Source organism: Borostomias antarcticus (genome assembly GCF_949987555.1).
Source record: "Borostomias antarcticus genome assembly, chromosome: 26".
NCBI lineage: Eukaryota > Metazoa > Chordata > Actinopteri > Stomiiformes > Stomiidae > Borostomias > Borostomias antarcticus.
The window spans coordinates 11,294,629-11,317,732 of record NC_140259.1 but is presented as its reverse complement, the minus strand read 5'-3'; the positions used below and the strand labels follow the sequence as shown (position 1 = coordinate 11,317,732).

Sequence of the window (23,104 nt, the reverse complement as noted above, 5' to 3'; positions counted from 1 at the left end):
TCACGTGATTAGAGAACACAATTTTAAACTACCGAACATGATGTTTTAGTTTTTTCTTTTTTTTTGTATGAAGTATTTTCACCCAGTTTTGTCGACACATTTCACACACACAAACACCCTGGTTCAGCCCGGCTCCCGCGCTCTTAATAAAACAGGGTAGAGGATTTTCACACAGCAGAAAAGAGAGAGGAGTGGCCTGAAAAAGGTAAACAGTTGGGGGGACGGTCCACACACAGCACCCACTTCCTGCCTCTGTCCACAGCGCGGGCGCGGCCGGGCGGTCTGGTTCCAGGTCTCCATGCTGGTTCCCGTGGTGGCGACCCTGTGTTGCTCCTGCGCCTCCTGGCTTGATTGTCGTTGTCGGGGCAGGTGTGGCGGCGGCGCTATGACGCGTTGCTCTTCAGGTGCTGCGTCTGCAGCGGCTTCACGTGGTACTCGTAGATCTTCAGCGCCGGGCCCAGCTTGATGGACAGGCCTGTCAGCACGTCGTTACGCGTCATCAACAGCAGGGACTTCCCATCGATCTCCTGTTAAGACACGGGGACATTGATTTTGAATTCTGTTCATTAAAAAAAAACGCGTTTCCAGTCAGAGCGCCACCGTGCGGAGTGAGCGGTTCTCCGCTGGGCTCCTGAGTGGTACCTGGTCCTGAAAGGCTGTCGCTTGCTCTTCAAATCCTGTGGCTTTGAAATAGTTGACGACGTCGGCCACGGCCCAGTGGGCGGGGTCAGGCAAGGTCTGGCCGTTCTCCACGGGACTGCAAGGTCATCACACATTACCTTCAATTAGGGACATGCACCACGTGGGTACAGGCTACCACATTGTCTATTAATGCTCATGCTGCTTAAGATATCTATTCTACAGGTTTAATAAATTACCTTTTGGTGTCAACTGAGCCATTTGCCTTGTCATCCATGCCGCCTGCAAAATGACATATGAGAAAGGAACGTCTTCAATTTCAAAACAGTGATACTTGTAGCCTTTTCATTTGACCAGACTATTTAAACAGTGCACGGTTGTTTACTCTGTCTATCCAGTTAGGCTAGGCTAGGAGCTGGGGGTGAGGCCCGGGGGAGCTGGGGGTGAGGCCCGGGGGTGAGGCCCGGGGGAGCTGGGGGTGAGGCCCGGGGGAGCTGGGGGTGAGGCCCGGGGGAGCTGGGGGTGAGGCCCGGGGAAGCTGGGGGTGAGGCCCGGGGGAGCTGGGGGTGAGGCCCGGGGAAGCTGGGAAATCTCTCTGGTTCCTGACACAAATTCTTCCTCAATCAGAACAAAGCCCTCCTCGCCACTAACATCTCGTTTGAACAAAATTCACTCTGAATCAATACCGTTCCATCGGCTGCCATCACAATTTGGTTAGTGATTGTAGAGGGAAAATGGAGCCATGCATCAATACAAACCATGCTGTGTTAAGTGGTATTGCACTGCAGCTAAATCTAGACTACATGCAACGACGTCCTTAAATGGCAGAAGAGAAAAAGCCCTTATTAGGCACTGTCCTTTGTGCAGATGGCTGGAAACCTGATGGCAGCTGCATCAAGCTGAGACGGTGGAATCAGAGTACTTACTGTCTGTAAGATTGCAGTGAATTTTCATTAGATGTTTTCTCTGTTTCAAAATCTAATGTGATGACGTTTCCACCAAGACCAGTGCTTCCCCGTGGGTTCAGGTTCAGGCATCAGTCCTCCTCTCCTGCAAGGGACAACATATTAAACATTCAGGATTCTTCTCCATCCACATCCAGACCCAGGACCCAGGGCAATTAATAAGTTATGTGTTAACAAATAAAATATTCTCTCAGAAAGTGAATATCAAAATAGAAATGCAATCTTTGTACATTTTGCAGCAAAATCATCTGAAATCAACTGCTAAGACGTGAAGAGCAGCTAATGTGAGAGTAGCTAGCAGCTCTCACTGAGAAAAACTACATCTGACAGCTACGATAAGATAGCATGCAAACTGTGCATCACTCACAGTGATATCAAGCAAAACATAAAAACAATGGTAATAGCTAACGAGGTGAGCAATTCAGCATGTGATGTCTCCAGAAATGACTCCCATCATGAAATAAGACTTGTTTGTGTGGTTTTTGTCATGTCTCCCCCCCCTCCCAAGCCATCGAGCTATAACCCTTTCAGTCCTCCAGTCCTACCTTCTTATTCAGTCCTACCTTCTTTAGTCCAGATCTGGAGCCAGTTCTACACACACAGATCCGAGACACACTTTGCTACATACGGATAATTTTACAACTTACGCAATAAGCGAAAATACTGTCATTTTTCGTGTAATAAAGCCAGCCACATAATGGTCTAACATCAGCCGAGTTAAGCTTCCTCAACCCACATGCACCGCTTGCATTGTGGGATTTGTAGTTCTTCTTGTGGGAGTCGCGTTGATCTGTGATAAACAAATTGCAGGAGGCTTTTCACCTGTTCAGTTATGTATGAAACTAGAAGCTTCATAATCCACGCAATGTGCTTCTCTCCGTCCCTCACACACAAACACACTTACCTGGTGGTGAGAACGGAGATCTAGTACAAACATGTTTTTGGGAAGTAGCCAATATTAGTCAATTAAGTCTTTCCTCATTTCTTGAATACAGCAAGCAAACATATCTCCAGTCAAATTAAATACAAAAAGATTCTAATATTTTAATACAAAGAATTTAATTTATTACAGTGACATATATCCTTTGTTACATAAAATCTGCTACAGCAAAGTATGTTATACTTCCCTTGCAAATACAAGTAAATATGGTTGGGAAAAAGTGTCAGCCTTCTAAATGACATTGTGCAAAATATCCAACAAACTAAATACATAGATATTTAATATTATGGCCCATACTTGTATGTGTGTGACTATAAAGAAGTTATAAATCGAAATGACTTCCATCTGCAGGGAGTGTTGGGTGGCTCAGGGAAAACGTGCCATAATTTACATCAAATAAATTGTCAACAAACAATACACACATATATTGGGGGATTATCAAACATACTGTAACTGTGTAAAATTGACCTCACATTTTGAAAACACACTGCAGAGTTTGAATAAACATATACTTACTACCAAGGGGCAAGTTTTTCTAGAACATTTCATCTGGATCAAAATTATCTTTGGTCATCTCATCCCAGTTCCTCCATTAAGCTACCCCCCAATTCTTATCCATATTTTAGAGACATTATTCAATCACATATCATGGGATCAAATGTTTTAACCACATTGTTTTGGCATGATTTGGTATTGTAGAAGTCTGACTTCTGCTAGCCCATCATTCAAGTCTAAAGGGAGGAACATTTAAAGGTGCAGTAGGCGGTTTGTCTCAGAAGCACTTTTTGTTATAGTTTTTGCAATTCATCCCGACAGCAATCAATAAATAAAGTGCTCAGACTAAAATGAAATAAGTTGGTAATCTGTGGAATTTGCAGGACTGTGATAAGTGTGTCCAATCATTGAGTTTCCAACTTGAAATGACTGAGTGTCTTACCTGCCTGTCAACCCACCCACCCAATTTTCCAAAATATAACAGTTAATCACAAACCGCCTACTGCACCTTTAACGCACAAGATCCTTTTGATTGATATCAAATGCTATGAAGAACTGGCCCTAAGATGGTAAGACATAGGAGGCTATTGACTTTGTGGTAAATATGCCTGGTTTATTTCTGTTTGGGCAAAATACAAGTTTTATAAATAAATATCCTTCAATATCTTTGTTTTAACACTATGCTGTAAATAAATCTGATAACCTTCAAACATATCAGGAACTATGCAGGTTTAAACATTTAAAAGGTACATTAGACATCTCTAAGAAGTATAAGTATAAATTAAAAAAATAAATGATTGTGCCTTGTGAAATTAGCTGAATAAAGGCTGAAAGATTTCAGAAATGTGCTGAAGCTCTCAAAAACTCAGCAAGTGAAATCTTGTTTTCGTTTGTGAGAATACTACTTAGAACTCAAGCATGGTCAATATCCATACAAGCCAGTTGCAAGTGAACTGTTGTTCCTGTATGGGGGGACACATGGAGACAAGCATGCAGGAGGAACACAGGAATATGGCCGTTACAACACGCCTTCTGGGCAGTGAGATAAATAACTCCTATAAAATAAAGGTGTGAGACGACCATAAAAGGACAGAGCCTGTCCATGTAGCCACAACTACCTACCCTCCACACTGCTTAATACCCTCCACACTGCTTCACACCCTCCACACTGCTTCACACCCTCCACACTGCTTCACACCCTCCGCACTGCTTCACACCCTCCACACTGCTTCACAACCACAACTACGTACCCTCCACACTGCTTCACACCCTCCACACTGCTTCACACCCTCCACACTGCTTCATACCCTCCACACTGCTTCACACCCTCCGCACTGCTTCACACCCTCCACACTGCTTCACAACCACAACTACGTACCCTCCATGGAAACTGACAGCAACTGGACTGTCAAATCTTAAATATTCTAAATACATATTTTTTAGATGACCTATTCTTAACAGCAATACAGTTAAAGCCCATGTTTCCTTCTGGGTTGAACCTTCTTTGTACCTGAAAATATATTTGTCTCAACTGTCATGAATACCATACCTATTCTGAGGTAAAAAGAAATGCCCTTTGACATGACAAGAAAAACAGTGCTACAAGTGATAAACTAATACAGCGTTGACATGTTGATGCTTTGTAATTAGGTATGCCACGTTGTGGTACCCCTCGTTGAGGGCTGAATGCCCATGGGATAATAAACACTGAAAACTCAAGAGGTCCATTTCAGTATTATTAAACTCTCCTTCTCTGACTTTCATTTCTTTGTACAATTTTGGTCATGCTCTAAAAACACAATGTGTTTTAAAATCGTATTTTGCTTGATATATGTATATTTCTATATGCACAAAGACAACGTCTACTTCCTAAGGACAGCAAAATGTTTAGGATTATAGACTGGGCCAATAAACTTGAATTTCCAACTAAAACACACTCAGGCATGTAACAGACGATAACTGGCAGAGTCGCTGCAAGAGATGGGAACAAACAAAAACAAAAACAAAAAAAAACTTTTTCCCGATTTCAATCACAAAAATGTGCAATACCGCCTAGTACAATCAATCACTCTTTATGCCACTGTAAAATAGGCATATCATTTATTTTCATCTTGCTTTGCAAATAATCATGTGGTTCAAAATGGAGGGCAGGAGGGAGGGGACTTTTTTTACCGACAAATGTAAAAAATATATTAATAAAAAAAGAAAGGAAGGAAGGAAGGAACACAAAAGATAAGAATGTGGTCTAGTATTTTTGTGTTGCAGCACAAGGGGTGTCTGCATAATGTGCGTGTGTATACATTAGTGCTTACTGCACGCGCCAGGAGCATCATGGGAAGAAGGACCTCATTCACCCTGGTGGAATGAACGAACTAGGCAACTGTTTGAACACATGATGGTCTCAACTCCACCCTCACCCTGACAAGAGTGACAAGAAAAAAAAACATGTGTGTGTGTGAGCCCTGATGGAACCCCCTAGCCACTCACTAGAATTCACTAAACTCTTTTGCACACTTTTCTGTGTCTGAGACGCGGACATCCTCCTCTTCATAGTCATCAAAGTTGCTTGTGTCTCCCGGTCCTCTGCACTTTGGTATGAAGGGCGCCTCCACCTGAGTGTTTCAAGTGATAAGTGTAAGAGAATGCTATGCAATTACATCAACAGTTTCTGTGTAGGGACATGGCTTTGCTTCACTCTACAGTAAATAATTAGAAAGACTACTTTACTACTCTACTAAAGTTGCAGTGTGTAGGATTTTGCTGTCAGAAATGATGAAACTGAAACGGAAATGATGACATTTCTCTCTTAAAAATCGTCCAAAAATCAATATTATAATTTGAATAGAAAACAACACATATAATGCATGTAATGTCAATTATCTGATGTCGGGTCGATACCAGGACCAAGGTTGCAAAATTTCAGGAATATTCATTCAATTTTCATTCCCATTGGGAATTTTTGGAAGTTTGTGAATATTTCCAGAATTTTGCAACCCTAACCAGGACATGACCAAAAAAAATCCTGCCTGGTTGAAAGCGTACGCGTGTGCTGAGACCCAGTCATGGGTATCAAACCCACAAACCGTGAAAATTAAGTGAATGAATTTTACTTGGCAGACATTATGTTCCCTTGTTGCTAGAGTGTAGCTAGCTTGTAGCAGACTCATAGCGGAGAAGTTACATACTGCAGCTTTAAGTTGAGTACTTCAAGAGAGTATTTTCTGATCGATGCCCGTTGCCTACCTTCCTCTCGTAGATTGCGATCCAGTCTGTTGTAGCAAACCACTTGTGGTTCTTAATGTCGTTAACCCCATTCTTCAGGTTGCCGAATCGCTTGGTCAAGTCCACCTGGAGCAGGTTCCTCAGAAGGTCCTTCAGGTCAGAGCTGAAGTGGGAGGGGAATCGTACCTAGAAGACAGGAAACGTGTGGATTCCAGGAAAAACTAGAAATGGTGCTCTGAGCACAGAACTTTACCCATTAATGCATTTCTGGCTTTGAGTGGGCGCACATGTGCAGGACATGTTTTATTGGTATCGCTGCATTTGTTAGGTCGAGAGCTTTATGCCAGTCCAAACACTGTGTCTCTTCCCATATCGAGATATGGCCGTTTCAATCCGTTATGTTGGTGAAATATATTTTTTCGCTCCTGATTTTTTGCTCCAAAGTCCCAAAAATGAATGGAGGTAAATGGTGGGCTGTGCTTGCGCGGCTCTGTGTCACGTTTGTTTTAATTCGTGGATCCATGGAGTTTACTTTTTTTCAATCTGATTTAATTCCGGGGGAACTGTTTACATGGGAGGTGATCTCATGCGTCGTGGTGTTTATATGTGCTCATGTAATCAGAACAGCTGTGAGACATGCGCAGGCAGGCAGGACTATGGTTACGGAAGCTTTGCTGATGGAAATCTATCCTCTGTTATTGTGCTTCTCTTAATGAAGCAACAGCTTGATAACAACGGACTCTCCTACTGAACGTTTTGTGAACTTGTTTAAATAAGTTGTCATTCCTTACTTTCCTGTCGTCTAGGCGTCCAATAATGTTCAGTTCTGCGTTTGGATTAAAAACCAACACTCCGCTGTGGTCCAGTTCTGCTTGGAAGTAATGAACCCTCCATAGACGTATGTGCCCTTTGACACAGAGCATGAGTAATTAACCCTCCATAGACGTAAGTGCCCTTTGACACAGAGCATGCACAGGAAGATCGCAGCCAGAGAGTAATCCGTTTCATTGTTCACATGATACTTAATCGATTATGAAAAGGTTTACACTACCCCTCCACAACCGATTTATTTTATTCGGATTGAGGTGTTTATATGAAGCATTTTTATTTGGTTTGGGTTTTTAAACCTATTATAATCAGATTATAAGGCTCCATGTAAACATGCCTACTGGATGAGTCCTGTTTCAACCCAACAATTTCCCATTTCTGCGCACCTTGCCGGACACAATCTTCTCATAGATCTGGATGGGCTGGTCAGCGAAGAAGGGAGGGTATCCAGCGGCCATCTCGTAGATCAGCACCCCCAGGGCCCACCAGTCCACAGCTTTGTTGTAGCCCTGCAGAAGAACACAAACAAACTCTCAATGCTCAAATATAAACACAAGTATTTCTTTGTAGAACGCTGGCCGCCAACGTATTAGACATCTAACCCTTCCCGTATTGGACATCTACACGCAGGGGTGTGAAAAGCACCCAAAAGTCCTGCTTACTGGAAAATGATTCATCAAGTCACCATTCGAATACTACTTAAAAATCTATATATTAAAACAAATATTTGATTTATAAAGCACTTTTCACTCAGACAATCTTTTGAGTAAACGTCTTAAAGTACCTGATATTAAATGTACATGTGTCAAAAGTAAAAGTCATAAGATAAATGCACTTAAGAGTAAAAGTATCCAGTTTAAGAACCATACATTTTGAAGGCAAGATTATTATTTACCAGAATATATTCCACCATCTTTGAAATTATTTTTATCCATCTAACGCCATAGAATGTCTTCCATTTTAACATAGCAGACATTTCATCCAGTATGAAAAATACATAACTTGGAGAAAAGAAAACGCTTGTTTTACAGTCAAGGGTATTTGTTATCATCATTTTGTCTCAGCAGGTAAAGTTAGTGGCGGAGCGAAGTCCGACTTGATAGTTTCAGTGAGTTGGAGTGCGCCCGGGCCGTGTACTGCTGGGTTGGTAGGGTTAGGGTTAGGGTAAAGGATTGGGCTCCCTGTGGATGGGGTTCACAAACCTGGGATGTGCCCAAACTGATGAGGATTGTACAAACTCTTGATTGTCTCATTATCTAAGTCTTCTTTCCGAGTCCATATACAAAGCAGCTACTTCCAATGATACAACGTGTAGCCAGTGGTGAACAACTTGTTGTGCTCTTTTTCTCTGCAGGATCCACCTAGCAGAGGACATGGAAGGAGGTGCTCCATAGTCTACGGTTCTGTGCCACAGTCACGTTGTTGAACCAGGTAGGTAGCCCCATCTGCTAAAGCCTGCAATATACTTGCTTTTAACTATGCGTACGAGCCTATCAATTTCAAGATGAAGTATGTAGGTTCTGAGATGATAAGAAATACACATTTGTCCAGAAGGGCGCACCTTGCTGAGGATGATCTCGGGAGCCAGGTATTCTGGAGTTCCACACAATGTCCAGGTCCTGCCTTTTACTCTTTTGGCAAAACCAAAGTCTGTGACCTGAAACAGAGGAGACAAAAGGGGAATCATTCAGACCAGTGTACAGCAAGACAGTTAATATTGTTCCTAAATGATTAGCATAAGGTAGATTTGCATATTGCAAAGGTGGACCAATAGAGCCAAGGAGAGATCACGTGCATGGCTGGAATAGGCTGGCCATGATCAGGCCTACGTTCACTTGGCAGGCACTGAAGCTGGTAGCAACCAGGAAGAGTACACAGACATTTATTACACATCAGCTTCGTCGAGCGCGTATGCGTTCCAACCCGCACCACGATCAAATACAACGACCACAAGTCCTGGTTCACAGCCAGTGGCATAGCAAAAGAGAGCTTGCTCTCAACTGTCTTCCCTGAACAAATGAAGGTTTCAATTTGATATAATAACAATGGGACAACTAACCATTAGTTGGTCAAACCTCAAGGGGGAACTGGCAGGTGACACAGTCCTACAAGCATCTTTTCAGTTTAACATCTGTCAATATCGTACCTGGATGTACCCATGTTGATCTGTCTATCGTACCTGGATGTACCCATGTTGATCTGTCTATCGTACCTGGATGTACCCATGTTGATCGATGAGTTTAACATCTGTCTATCGTACCTGGATGTACCCATGTTGATCGATGAGGAGATTCTCAGGCTTCAGGTCTCTGTAGATGAGGTCTAGCGAGTGGAGGTACTCAAACGTGAGTACTATCTGAGCTGCATAAAATCGTGCGTGGTTTTCACTGGGGTAGAGATGGAGGAAAAGGTCATGAAGGCAAAAAAGACAAAAGCCATAGCCGTGGGTGATATACATTTATACACAGCTTGTGTGTGTGTGTGTGTGTGTGTGTGTGTGTGTGTGTGTGTGTGTGTGTGTGTGTGTGTGTGTGTGTGTGTGTGTGTGTGTGTGTGTGTGTGTGTGTGTGTGTGTGTGTGTGTGTGTGTGTGTGTGTGTGTGTGTGTGTGTGTGTGTGTGTGTGTGTGTGTGTGTGTGTGTGTGTGTGTGTGTGAGATCTGTTCCACTACGTTGTTACCTGAACCTTCCGATGCGTCTGAGGTGCGAGAACATCTCTCCACCTGGGACATATTCCATCACCATGTAGAGGTTGGAGTTGTCCTGGAATAACAGACAAAGCATTACATTACATTAGTCATTTAGATGACACTGATCCAAAGTGACTTAGAATAATTGCATGTAACGTAGGAAAAGCAAATGTCCTACTACTTGCCAGAACTCACAAGTGCATCTCCTTTCTAAAACAAGTGACTAAGAGCATAATCTAGTGCTGAAAGCAAAGCGAACTAAAACTAGAAAAGGTGTTTAAGAGTACAAATGGATATGGAGATCATGCAGAGAGGTATCCGTTAGTAGGCTGTAGGCCATGTGAGCAGATCAGACCTTGAAGGCGTACTCCAGTCTGACGAGGAAGGGGAAGGACACCGCCTGCAGTATTCTCTTCTCGTTTAGCGTGTGCTCGATCTGCTTCAGCTTCACCACCTGTTGTTCACAACACCGGACTCAGAACACCTATGTACTCTATGGTGATCACGGGAACAAACTGACAAGCTGATGTAAGGGATATTCACAACCAAAGGGGTGGGCAGGGAGGGGGCAGGGGCAGGGAGGTGGGCAGGGAGGGAGCAGGGGCAGGGAGGTGGGCAGGGAGGGGGCAGGGAGGTGGGCAGGGAGGTGGGCAGGGAGGTGGGCAGGGAGGGGGCAGGGGCAGGGAGGGGGCAGGGAGGGGGCAGGGGCAGGGAGGGGGCAGGGAAGGGGCAGGGGCAGGGAGGTGGGCAGGGAGGGGGCAGGGGCAGGGAGGGGGCAGGGAGGGGGCAGGGGCAGGGAGGGGGCAGGGAGGTGGGCAGGGAGGGGGCAGGGGGCAGGGAGGTGGGCAGGGAGGGGGCAGGGGCAGGGAGGGGGCAGGGAGGGGGCAGGGGCAGGGAGGGGGCAGGGGCAGGGAGGTGGGCAGGGAGGGGGCAGGGGGCAGGGAGGTGGGCAGGGAGGGGGCAGGGGCAGGGAGGTGGGCAGGGAGGGGGCAGGGGGCAGGGAGGTGGGAAGGGAGGGGGCAGGGAGGGGGCAGGGGCAGGGAGGGGGCAGGGGCAGGGAGGTGGGCAGGGAGGGGGCAGGGGGCAGGGAGGTGGGCAGGGAGGGGGCAGGGGGCAGGGAGGTGGGAAGGGAGGGGGCAGGGGGCAGGGAGGTGGGAAGGGAGGGGGCAGGGAGGGGGCAGGGAGGTGGGAAGGGAGGGGGCAGGGGCAGGGAGGGGGCAGGGGCAGGGAGGTGGGCAGGGAGGGGGCAGGGGGCAGGGAGGTGGGCAGGGAGGGGGCAGGGGCAGGGAGGTGGGCAGGGAGGGGGCAGGGGCAGGGAGGTGGGCAGGGAGGGGGCAGGGAGGGGGCAGGGGCAGGGAGGTGGGCAGGGAGGGGGCAGGGGCAGGGAGGTGGGCAGGGAGGGGGCAGGGGCAGGGAGGTGGGCAGGGAGGGGGCAGGGAGGTGGGCAGGGAGGGGGCAGGGGGCAGGGAGGTGGGCAGGGAGGGGGCAGGGAGGGGGCAGGGGGCAGGGAGGTGGGAAGGGAGGGGGCAGGGAGGTGGGCAGGGAGGGGGCAGGGGCAGGGAGGTGGGCAGGGAGGGGGCAGGGGGCAGGGAGGTGGGCAGGGAGGGGGCAGGGAGGGGGCAGGGGCAGGGAGGGGGCAGGGAGGGGGCAGGGGCAGGGAGGTGGGCAGGGAGAGGAACACGACAAACTAGCTACTCTGGTATTTGTTCATTTATTTGATTTGAAAGCAGGTAAGTCAAGGCCAGAATGTGGACAGGTACGTTACATCCGCACATCTACAGTGCCTTCACTTTAAAGTTTCACTTTGGTGAGGCTTCAGAAATGTTGTGTGCAACGTCCTTGAGGTTTCACCAGACCACGTGGTTCAGCACTCAAGAGCAAAAAAACCCCCCAAAAAAACCTTCCATTTCCTTTTCAACTGGTGGAAATGCAGCCTAAAATGACAGTTACAGCACAAGGCTACGTACAGCCGGCCATTTTGGAAATTACGGATAAATGGGTGTCTTTTAAAAAAAAAAAATATTGTAGAACCAATCAAAGCAGACCAGAGAACAATACCTACTTTCTGTTTGTCCAGGATCTTCATGGCATAGAACTGTTCTGTTCCTTTATGCTTCACCAGCATGACTCTCCCGAAGGAGCCGGTGCCCAGCGTCTTCAGCCTGTCGAAGTCGTCCAGGCCCGTGGTGCTCTGAGGAAACACGTCCTCATCAGGGAAACGCAACCGCACACACTCAACGCTGTACAGCTGGGGTTCTCCAGCTCATGAGCAACATTAGCATCAGTGGTGGTAGTGTTCAAGCTACTGAAAAACACATTGGTGCTGCTTACAGATGTAAACAAAACGTTTCAGTGTGCAAGTGCACAAACTCCCACCATGAATCTACATGATCAGCGACTATAGCCTACATCATGAAAACGGAAGTGGCCTTTTATAATTTACATTCAAAAACATCTGCATCGAGGATATGAAACAACCCCTTTTTACACAATACTACTAAGAATAAACTATGCTCAGGATCATACCTGTGGTGGACACTCCCATTTTCTTAAAAAATCTTCTTTGGCTTTGGCTAAGAACTCTTTCACTGCAAAGAGACACAAAGGTGGACAATTACCATGCATTTAAACAAGTCAGGCTGGGTCGCCGGGTAGAAAACACAGTCAACACATTGAGGGGTGGGGCTGGGGATCACTATGCTAACCAAATAAACCCATAGGAAGGCTCAAGTCAAGCACTGAAGAACAGTACTGTAACTTTGCCGCAAAAAAAGAAATCATCTCCTTTATTTGCTATGAAACCCAAAGCAAACACCTACTAGGCAGGCAACTAGCAAGAAGAGATGCCAAGAGCTCCCAGCTGCTTTAAACACGGGTCAATTGGAAAGAGACTGTTGTGCATCTCTTCCTGAGGTACTACTAAGGCTATTCTGAGAAGGGAAAAGGCATTGAAAACGGGGAAAGAGTTCAACGGGCACGGCAAACTTAACTACAGTGCAGGCATTAGAAAGGAACAAAGTGCCATGTGGAAATCACAGCAGACATGAGGCGTCCATAGTCACACGGAGGAATGTCAACAACACTATCGCCCATCCTGATGTTCTGCACACCTGCAGTAGTGCTTATGTAAACTGTGTTTATGTTAACTAGCACAGTGGCCTGGTCACTCAGTGCTCAGCGCTGTACAGGCTAGGTGGATATCTAGGCTCCTTAGTGAATAGACACTAAGGAGTGCTGATCATGTGCTATGGTCTGTTCTACGTTCCAGCAGAGCCAGGATGTACGGCAGGTCAATTTGGTGACCGTTTGCGATAGCTCATGTTGAATCTGCTCTCTCTGTGACTTAGGACAGCGTATGGAAGAATGAGCATACCAAAAGTCTCTATAGTTCACCAAGGATTTGCAGGAACATTCACCCACATGGATGGAAATGATGAAGAGGAGAAAGAGAAGGAAGACAGGTTTATGTGTTGCTAAAACAACAACGTTAGGAAGGCAAGTGGATTAGAAGTAACACAACAAAATAACACTGAAGAAGACAAAGCAGGACAGACAACAAGCCTGCCCAGTGACAAGGTAACAAGCCTGCCCAGTGACAAGGTAACACGCCTGCCCAGTGACAAGGTAACACACTTCACACTGGACTGGTACATTTCAAGAGCCAAGACAGACCTTATGGGCAAATGAGTTGTTTATGGTGGGCCTGTCTACTGTAACAAGCATAGCAAGGAGGTGAACTGAACGGATTTCAGTCTAAATCAGGCCTATAATACCCTGTCTGTAGGACGTTAACAGTCAATATCAATTCTAACAATCCACCCTCCTGCTATACATTGATGGCCCACTACTATAGTGTTGTATGGTATGGCTGAAACAGTGACTCACAAAGACGTGAGTCTTCCCCTACCCTAACCCTAACCCTGACCCTAACCCTAACCCTGAATAGAACAACACCTCCATAAGGGCCACACAGAACATAACAGGACTCAGAGTGAGATTCAGATGAGGCAGCTTCAGAGCATCACAGAAAGCCTTGTTATAAGGGCTGTTATAAGGGCTGTTATAAGGGCTGTTATAGGGGTGTGCAGCACCAAACATGAAGGCCAAGCCACACATTTCACATTGCAAAGCAAAAATTGCCTCTCAATGTTGGGGTATAATGATGATTCAACTAGTCCTGGGTCTCCTTGGAATATGGTCACAATACCGACTGAATTTGCTCAAAACGTTTTAATGGTAAACCTTCCACAAAAAGTCTTGAAGGGTAAACTTCTCTAAGGCAGTAGTCAGACAGACTCAGTGACTTCCTTTTAGCTGAGCGCCTGCAAAGCTACAATATCTCAATCTCAAATCACCCTTAACGCGTGGAAGAAAATGAGAAGTGAAAGTGGAGGCAGAGCTGCATGTAGTCCTGACAGCAGAATGTAAGAGAGTAGGAGCGGTTTCTCTTGGGCAACATCAACACACAACCACTTGGCTTCTATTGAAAATGAGACTCTTCTAATACCCTTCAGCTGCAGCGGGGGGATTTCTGCAGCTCGACTCGGGGGGCGGTGACTGAACTAAAACAATAAGGCTGCCAGAGGTGACTGAACTAAAACAATAAGGCTGCCAGAGCTGACTGAACTAAAACAATAAGGCTGCCAGAGGGGGCAATGATAGGTTTAAAAAACAACAATAACAAGCAAGTCACCCCTAAAGATATGCCTACCCCCGGCTTGAGTCGTGTAACAGCTAGAACTTTAGTGCACTTACTCAACTTATCCCACATGATGGTGAACTCTGATACGCGAGGCCCTTCACTCTCCTGTCCTTTCTGCTCCTGGGGGCCCTTGCGGTATCTGTTGAATAATCGGCTGGCCAGGTCGTCCAGTTTCAGGAAAGAATGGTCCTTTCCCGAGGCCATTTCAATGTGACTTTTAAGGAGGTAATCCACCGAGTTCACAGCTACTACAAGGTAACCTAGCCAAAGCCGTTTCTGTCTGGAGGCCATACGGAGTGACACGCACTTCCTGTTTGCAAGCGAAGCTAACTATGATGCTTGGCTAACCGCATACTGAACTGGTTTAGGCTTCCTGTTGCAGTACTGCACAGCGGCAAAGTACTGAAGGTGTGTTTGGCTGGCCTCTACGTCCGGCTCACCCAGGAACCTGGCCTACCTCCTCCTACCTCTCAAATATGTTTCCAGGAGGATGCAAATTAATATTTCCTAAAGGTCATGAAACACACAGTCAATCTACTGATATTGAGTTAAATCTCTGAGCTCAGCACATTGCTACTACTACTGTACTGTAGGTAGGTACTATTAGAACAAATCTATTTCTTAAGGTGATATTGCTCTCTAGTGGTAATCCCTTAACAATGCAGTTTAAGAGTTTCTGAATCAAACCAACAAATTGCCTGTTTCCTGGTCTTCTGTTTTGACTGATTTTTGCATGAGTATGATGCTGTGTATATATCCTATGGTGCATTGTGTGTTTATTAAGATGTGCCTTGTTTAATGTGGCTCTGCATGCTACTAACCATGTCTGCCTCTCTCCTCCCTAGTGCCTCTCCCTCATAACCAGGTCCTGTGGATTATACCCTATACTGATTAGTTTGCCTGTAGTGAATCCATTGTCTATATGGTGCATTATGTGTATATTAAGAGTGTCTGTTAAGTGTGCCGTTTAGGGACTGGCCTGGATTGGTCGATGAGGACCTACATGATGCTGCATGAGTGTAATGTTGTGTTTAACCTATGGTGCATTGAGGACATATGATGATGTGTGTTGTTTATGTGGCTCTGCATAGGGATGTAACGATAACCGGTATAATGATAAACCGTGATAGTTAAGAATACAGGCCTCTATATGCTGGTAGGATACTCTGCATGAAACAGAGGTTTCCCCAAACAATTGTGCGCACCCCCTCCCCAAAGACCCATTCTGAGCCAGGAAAAAGCCTGACAGTTCACCTATAGTGGCTGAAATGGACCAACTGCTTTTTTGCTTCCCTCTGGAAAATGAGGGGTAGGATCACACACACCCTTTTCTCTCCGTAAAGCGCATTGTGTTGCCTGTGTATGATGTGTTATATAAATAAAGTTTCATTTCATTTGAAATAGATGTGGAGAAATGGCCTTGACTAATGTAGTGGGTCTAGTTGTAACAAGGAATACAACTAGTTAAGCCTGTTACTATGTCTATTTGGGAAAATCAAATGAGTTTATAGCCTTTATATGACACAGCTATGTGAACAGCAGCATAGGTATATTTTCATCACAGCAGGTATAGTAAACACGGTTCTCTGGTCAGCCACCGGTCCCTGGATGTCACAGGTCCCTGGATGTCACAGGTCGGTCGTCTGTGTGGAGCTCTGCCAATCAGAGAGCAGGTCAGGACCAGTGCTCAGCAGCCTAACCCTAACCCAGCCTCGGCATGGTGGATTAACCTGGTCATGAGTTATATGGGACTCAATACACCCATGCTCAAAACACACCACAGTGCCCTCTGGCTGCTGTGTTCAACAGGTGCAATCTTTCACAAGGAGTGGTTGTAATTCTTGATCATAACATGGGGTTTGTGTTAAATAGTACAGGACTTGTCAAAGTAATTTTCACAAATGATATAGTTAACCTGATGCACATCTAGCTGTTGAATATTCAGACTCTCGTAGTGTTATAAACCCACCTTCTTCTTTGCTAGACATTTATAACGTTTCATTCAGTCAGTATCACGCATCTCTACCTTGTTTGACTCAGTTCTCCTAACAGGTGAAAACAAAGAGCATTATTGATATAAAATGGGTACAATCTCTCTCATTTGTGAAGCTATATCTAGCTGGAGAGTCACTGTCCTGCTGAACTACCCTGCATCACATATAGCTGTCCAACTACCCATGAACCGTGATCAGTTATGAGGTGCTAACCTAACAGGCTAGGGTGAGCTGGCTGGGCAATCGCATTGCTACCAGGCCTCGCTGTCCCATCTAGATACCTTCCCTTCACAGCCACAGAGCATTACCGTCCTGTCTGCTACTGGACCAACTATATAACACTAGCTGAGAGTCAACTGGGTTGGACGGGATACATCTCCCATCAACATCACTACCAGGGTGCTATCTAGCTATCGCTACACATGCAAGCATAATGAATGAGTGATCTACCTGTCCTAGTGAGTGCTAGCCTGCTAGCCAGCCTGGACACCCTACCTAACGCTCCCCTGTGATAAACCAACCAGCCCGTGGGTCATCATGCTAGCTCGTTAGCTCATTATAGAGCAGGGTTAGGGTTAGATCAGCTCAGTTACTCACCGCTCTCCTGCTCGTTCTTCTTGGCCGTGGCAGCGTTTCCCATCGTAGGAAGACACGGCGATATATATATAAGATTATATACTATATATATATATACGATTAACTATAAATATATATATATACGATTATCTAGTTTAAAAAGCGATGATGGCGATTATGTTGAGTCCTCCGCGTTAGCAGCACCCTAGCACCCTAGCAGCTACCTAGCTAGCAACAAGCTAACCCTAACCCTCTTCAGCCAGCTGGTCTCAGCTTGTGTTTATCTATCTTAGCTGGCTGCTAACATCAATGTCTCTGTTACAGGACAGGACCCGTGCTCGAGAACTAACACGTTACCTTTTGTCGGTATTTACAATGCATACAATAGTGAAAACCCTTTATATCACTAACATGAAGGCATTATTCAGGCTTCTCTCATCAGCCTGTCTTCTCCCCGTTCAGCCTCTCAGCAGAACAAACACACTCTTGGGTTTTAGTTTTGTTACACCGGGCCGCCCGGCGGTGCACACAGGCGGTGCTTGCGTTCGCCTCCAAATGCTCACCGAGGAGCCATGGTTCCACTTCCCCGTCAGTATATTAATCAACAGTGGTCAACTAATAATTCAACACAACATGTCGTCAGAAGAGCACATATCTCGCTCAAGCCCGGGGAGTATTGGGTAAATAAGCATTAAGACCCGTCATGCCGGTTTGCTCGGCCACGCGACGGATTATCATTAAATTATCTCAAAACGAGTGAGCCTTATCTCTCAGCTCACACAGGAAATGATGTCATCATCGTAGGTTTCCGAAACTGTCCGAAGTGAACACCACTTCCCATAGGGCCTACAGTATAGAATTTTTTTTTATTATTGATATTGCGTTTGAGTTTTTAAGTTAACTATTTACAATTAAGTTATTGTTATTGTATTTTATGCATTGTATATATGTATACATTTTGATAGAGCAATAATGTTGTAGTTTTATGTAAATCACATAGTGATTATCAGCTGTCATGCCTCAACATAACCAACATAACCAAGAAAGAAGAAAAAATGGCAAAGGGCACTTGGAATTCATGGGATGAATTGCTACTTCGTGCTGGTGTGCAGAAATCTAGACAGGCTTAGTCATAGTCATAATCTAGACAGGCTTAGTCATAGTCATAGGCAATTTATTTTTTACACGCATACTAATTACAACTGTTTAGGTTGCCCAAAGCGTGGGTTCCTAGGAGGAGAAAACATTGAAACATTGAGCAGCATTAGACAGACAAGATACCTGATTGATGACATGTCACCTGCAACCTGTAGCCTCTTCTGCAGCAGCACATTAGTTGAGTTTGACTATCTATTGTGCTGTAAACCAAACCCTCCACCTGTCACACCCAGCATGTATCAAGCATAATGCGCACAGAGGGCACAAAGCAATCACGCCAAATCACCCCAGTCAGGGACAAGTTAAGTCAAGTCAAATTCTAAAGCACATTTAAAAACAATACATGTTGACCAAAGTGCTGTACCAATCAGAACAGGCAGTAAATCATGATTAAAAAAATCAACATAAAGTAGTATAAAGGATGTGCTAACGACCTTGCCAAGAGAGGGCCATGATAGAAAGCTCTCTCGGCATAGTTGTTAGCACATCCGACTTGCAAGCAAGGTTGCAGGTTCGCGACCCGCCCTGGACCGTCCCTTAACATGTGTCAATCGAACCAGAGAACAGTACGCAGACAACGCAGACGAGAGTACTACCATCACACATAGACATAGGGACATGTAAAACCACATCAGGATGTTTAAAGCCTGGACCTGAGGGACAGATCTGATATAGAGGGGGATGCTATTCCATAGTCTATATCGGCACTGTTACCCCTGAGTTTTTGTTGGATCGCGGGACAACCAGTAGCCCCAAGTCAGACGAGCTGAGGGACCTGGAGGTGGAATACGGCGTTATTCAGGGACATGTTGTCATGGGGTAGTGAATGTTGTCAGTCTGACTTGAGGTTGAAATAAGGAGATTTCTGAAATCCCTTGAGTCTACGATTGGATTGCTTGTCCTCTGTCTCCAACTAGTGTGCGTTTTGATGTACTACATATAGCACATGGCTTATTTGTAAGTAGACCTACTTTGTGTTCAGGACCGATCTATCCGGGGTGCATTGCACTGTTCTGTAAACACAAATATGAACACAGGGAGAGAGGATTACTGCGTTTTAGTTAGATTCTGTGTGACTGTGGATGGATGACAATCTATTAATCTCATCTCATCACCTGAACATTGTACAGGACAGTCCAAGTAGCAATGGAAACCAGTCTGTAAACAGAGAAAATAAAAACCAGACAATTTGACATATTATATGTGATTAATCAAATATTATAGTATAATATAGTATAGAATAAAGGATGAAAAAAATACCAACCAAACCTTACAGTTGATCAGCTGTCAGTACTCGATATGTGTGTTGTTTTCTTGGCTTGTATGGCCCAGTTGAGTGCTGAGATCATGCCCTAACCCTAACCCTAACCCATGCCTCTTCTCTGGTACCATGCCCTAACCCTTACCCTAACCCTAACCCTAACCCTAACCCATGCCTCTTCTCTGGTACCATGCCCTAACCCTAACCCTAACCCTAACCCTAACCCTAACCCTAACCCTAACCCATGCCTCTCCTCTGGTACCATGCCCTAACCCTAACCCTAACCCTAACCCTAACCCTAACCCTAACCCTAACCCTAACCCTAACCCTAACCCATGCCTCTTCTCTGGTACCATGGACAGCGTGTGCTTACGTTGCTATGTCTCCCTGTTTGCAACGGACGCCGCAAATATATGAAGAAAATGGGTGAACATATTTATATTTTGATTTTACGAATGTGCACTGGTTGCTGGGAATTACTACAGGCTCACAAATACATGAATTTAGATAGAAAGTGCAATCACCAGTCCGTCATGACTAGGGGTACATGCGGCATGTTTAATGCAGAATTGTGTATTTCACCGGACGCCCCCCTATCAACGGAATGGTTCAGTCCGTGGACTCTCTGACACTGACAGCGGACAAGGGACAAATGTACAGATTTAAATGTCTGTTAGCCATCTGGATAGCTAGTGAATGTGTTATCAGATACTCATTTTGTTGTTTTAGCTATCTAGTTATATAAAAAGTTCACATTAACTCTGTAATCCCAGTAAAGCCCGTTAGTGTAACGCAGAAGCGTGTATCTGGTCGGTCAGCTGGCCCTGCTGGGAGGAAGAAGGTAGGTGGGTAGACATGTTAGCCTGCTAGCTGCTACATCCATTCATCCTCTAAACATGGCTTGATAATGTGCTGGCTGTGATAATAGCTTTGCTGATACAGATTTATTTTGCATGGCATGAAGATTGTGAACCTCAGTAGTAATAATGTAATTCAAGTAGCTGTGAATCAGGACGTGCTCACTCAACTGATGCTAGTTATCTTAGAGAAGGGTTCATAGACAGATAGATGGGTAGATAGCTAACCCTAACCCATCTGGTCACTAAGGATGCTGTTTAATATGCCAGCTAACGTTAGGTAATCATCTCATTCAGTTACTAACATAACCATGACATTTTAGGTGTAGGCTAATTTAACTAGTGTGATGTGGGAGACTAAAGATGGGATTGAAACCCTGAAGTCTTTCATTTGCAGAGCAGTAGGCAGTTCACTGACATGGCAGACATGCAGGACAGCAGCGACTATATCTAACCCTAACCCCCTCTGGAGATCTAACCCTAACCCTAACCCCATCTGGAGATCTAACCCTAACCCCCTCTGGAGATCTAACCCTAACCCTAACCCCCTCTGGAGATCTAACCCTAACCCCATCTGGAGATCTAACCCTAACCCTAACCCCATCTGGAGATCTAACCCTAACCCTAACCCCATCTGGAGATCTAACCCTAACCCCCTCTGGAGATCTAACCCTAACCCTAACCCCCTCTGGAGATCTAACCCTAACCCCCTCTGGAGATCTAACCCTAACCCTAACCCCATCTGGAGATCTAACCCTAACCCTAACCCCATCTGGAGATCTAACCCTAACCCCCTCTGGAGAGGACCACCCCGGGACCCTGGTCACCATCATGGAGGACAGGCTCTCTGGGTGACCCCGTTTCCTCTGATTTTACAACTTCTATGAATAGTCTCATTTGTCTCGTGTTTTTTGATTTGATTTAGTTCGTTTTTGATTTGCTGAATGCATATTGCTTCATCTGCATCTTTATTGCATGTTGTTCATTTAGGCCTATTATCTGTTCGAAGCCACTCATTTTCAAATGCATGGAAAGTCTTATTTTAATACTTAGTTTACTTTTGCTGTCGATTGCAGTCCACGGTGAAGAGATTTGATATGATGCGAAAAACAATACTTGAACATAAAGAAAGCTGTCAGTAACCCCCACTCTGTGGGATTGTGGGTAGACCTTATCATCAGTAGATTTGACATTCATTCTGTGGTCGTACGGTCTGTCTATGCACTGTTACTCGACTCACTTGGCTATACTTTCCTCACGTCAGATGTCTGACTCTTGCACCCTCACATGCTGAAACACAGTTATAATCTGACAATAATCGCTGGATTAGAGACTAAGCGTTTAGGCTTTGATTAACAGCTTGAGTCCATATTCATCTGTATAATCCACCCCACGTGTGTTATAAGCAGAGCTGTATGCTATAGATAGATAATAGACCAACCTATGGCTATAACATAGTTATGATACATCGTCTAGGCGTGTGTTTTGATTGGCTCTTACCCGGTCAGGCATGCAGGGGATGAACATTCATTTTGAATAGTTTTTTGAAAGGACTCTTGGTTGTTTATTTATACGACACAGTTGAGTGGAAGGAATGTGTTTAGTGGATTAGGTTATCGCTAGAGGCTGACCGATAGTGGATTTTACCGATAACCGATACCCTAGTTGAAATTAGGGAAAAAGCCGATAACCGATTAATATACATTCACAGTCCACACAATGACATCACCTTGACAGGTCTCCAGGCACGTGGCTCTTCGTACGTTGTGTGGCGCAAATACGTCCGATACTATGTGCCGATAGTAACTAGTTTCAAAATGTCATATCGGCGCCCATTAATCGGCCAAACCGATTAATCTGTCGACCTCTAGTTATGACTATAGGCCCACTGTACCTGTGGGTCTCTCTACAGGGTTAGGGTTATGAAGACGCCAGAGACAGAACAGAGGGAGGAGAGGGCAGCAGCGTTCCTCAGGGGAACTAGTGAGTGATGAAGGACTGGACTCACTTGGGGGACGGATCCCATGCATCAGAAAGACAAAGGTGTCCAAGGCAACTCTTAAAAGATTAAAAAGCCTTTATTAAAAGCGGCTAGTTCCTAGTGAATATCTCAGACCAACATGTTTGGGCCAGCTCAAGGCCTTCGTCAGGGTAGCCAGAGACGGTTGGATTTTAGCCTCAGAGGAAGAGCTTGCAGATGGCTTACAGTGAGTTAGCGTGGTGAATCCAGGCCATGAGCGGCTTGTTACCTGAACAGAGGAGGCGGGAGTCTGGTAGAGGGACAGAGTCTGGTAGAGGGACAGAGTCTGGTAGAGGGACAGAGTCTGGTAGAGGGACAGAGGGACAGAGTCTGGTAGAGGGACAGAGTCTGGTAGAGGGACAGAGGGACAGAGTCTGGTAGAGGGACAGAGGGACAGAGTCTGGTAGAGGGACAGAGGGACAGAGTCTGGTAGAGGGACAGTCTGGTAGAGGGACAGAGTCTGGTAGAGGGACAGTCTGGTAGAGGGACAGAGTCTGGTAGAGGGACAGAGTCTGGTAGAGGGACAGAGTCTGGTAGAGGGACAGAGTCTGGTAGAGGGACAGAGTCTGGTAGAGGGACAGAGGGACAGAGTCTGGTAGAGGGACAGTCTGGTAGAGGGACAGAGTCTGGTAGAGGGACAGAGTCTGGTAGAGGGACAGTCTGGTAGAGGGACAGAGTCTGGTAGAGGGACAGTCTGGTAGAGGGACAGAGGGACAGAGTCTGGTAGAGGGACAGAGTCTTTCAGTTTCATGACTATAG

General features: G+C 45.6%; 2 protein-coding genes across 2 annotated transcripts; both read right to left on the bottom strand.

Moving 5' to 3' along the window:
- Window positions 1–229: 229 nt before the first annotated feature.
- Window positions 230–1,678, bottom strand: samd13 (sterile alpha motif domain containing 13). Its single transcript, XM_084458975.1, has 4 exons — window positions 1,566–1,678; window positions 879–921; window positions 643–757; window positions 230–527 (listed from the first exon to the last, which is right to left on the bottom strand). The coding sequence occupies exons 1-4, from the start codon at window positions 1,591–1,593 to the stop codon at window positions 384–386; spliced, it is 330 nt and encodes a 109-aa protein (XP_084315101.1). The 5' UTR covers window positions 1,594–1,678; the 3' UTR covers window positions 230–383.
- Window positions 1,679–4,423: 2,745 nt separating this feature from the next.
- Window positions 4,424–17,205, bottom strand: prkacba (protein kinase, cAMP-dependent, catalytic, beta a). The gene is made up of 10 exons (XM_084459179.1): window positions 17,071–17,205; window positions 12,304–12,365; window positions 11,840–11,968; window positions 10,133–10,231; window positions 9,768–9,850; window positions 9,350–9,476; window positions 8,651–8,746; window positions 7,476–7,598; window positions 6,283–6,447; window positions 4,424–5,651 (listed from the first exon to the last, which is right to left on the bottom strand). The coding sequence occupies exons 1-10, from the start codon at window positions 17,111–17,113 to the stop codon at window positions 5,526–5,528; spliced, it is 1,053 nt and encodes a 350-aa protein (XP_084315305.1). The 5' UTR covers window positions 17,114–17,205; the 3' UTR covers window positions 4,424–5,525.
- Window positions 17,206–23,104: the final 5,899 nt, after the last annotated feature.

Excerpts from the sequence above, each read along its gene's own strand:
- samd13 (XM_084458975.1), bottom strand. The coding sequence starts at position 1,593 with ATGAAAATTCACTGCAATCTTACAGACA. Across the intron at positions 922-1,565 it reads TCACTGCAATCTTACAGACA|GCGGCATGGATGACAAGGCA; the intron begins GTAAGTACTCTG and ends GTCATTTTGCAG. Across the intron at positions 528-642 it reads CGACAGCCTTTCAGGACCAG|GAGATCGATGGGAAGTCCCT; the intron begins GTACCACTCAGG and ends GTGTCTTAACAG.
- prkacba (XM_084459179.1), bottom strand. The coding sequence starts at position 17,113 with ATGGGAAACGCTGCCACGGCCAAGAAGAACGAGCAGGAGAGCG. Across the intron at positions 12,366-17,070 it reads GAAGAACGAGCAGGAGAGCG|TGAAAGAGTTCTTAGCCAAA; the intron begins GTGAGTAACTGA and ends GTCTCTTTGCAG. Across the intron at positions 9,851-10,132 it reads GACTGGAGTACGCCTTCAAG|GACAACTCCAACCTCTACAT; the intron begins GTCTGATCTGCT and ends CTGTTATTCCAG.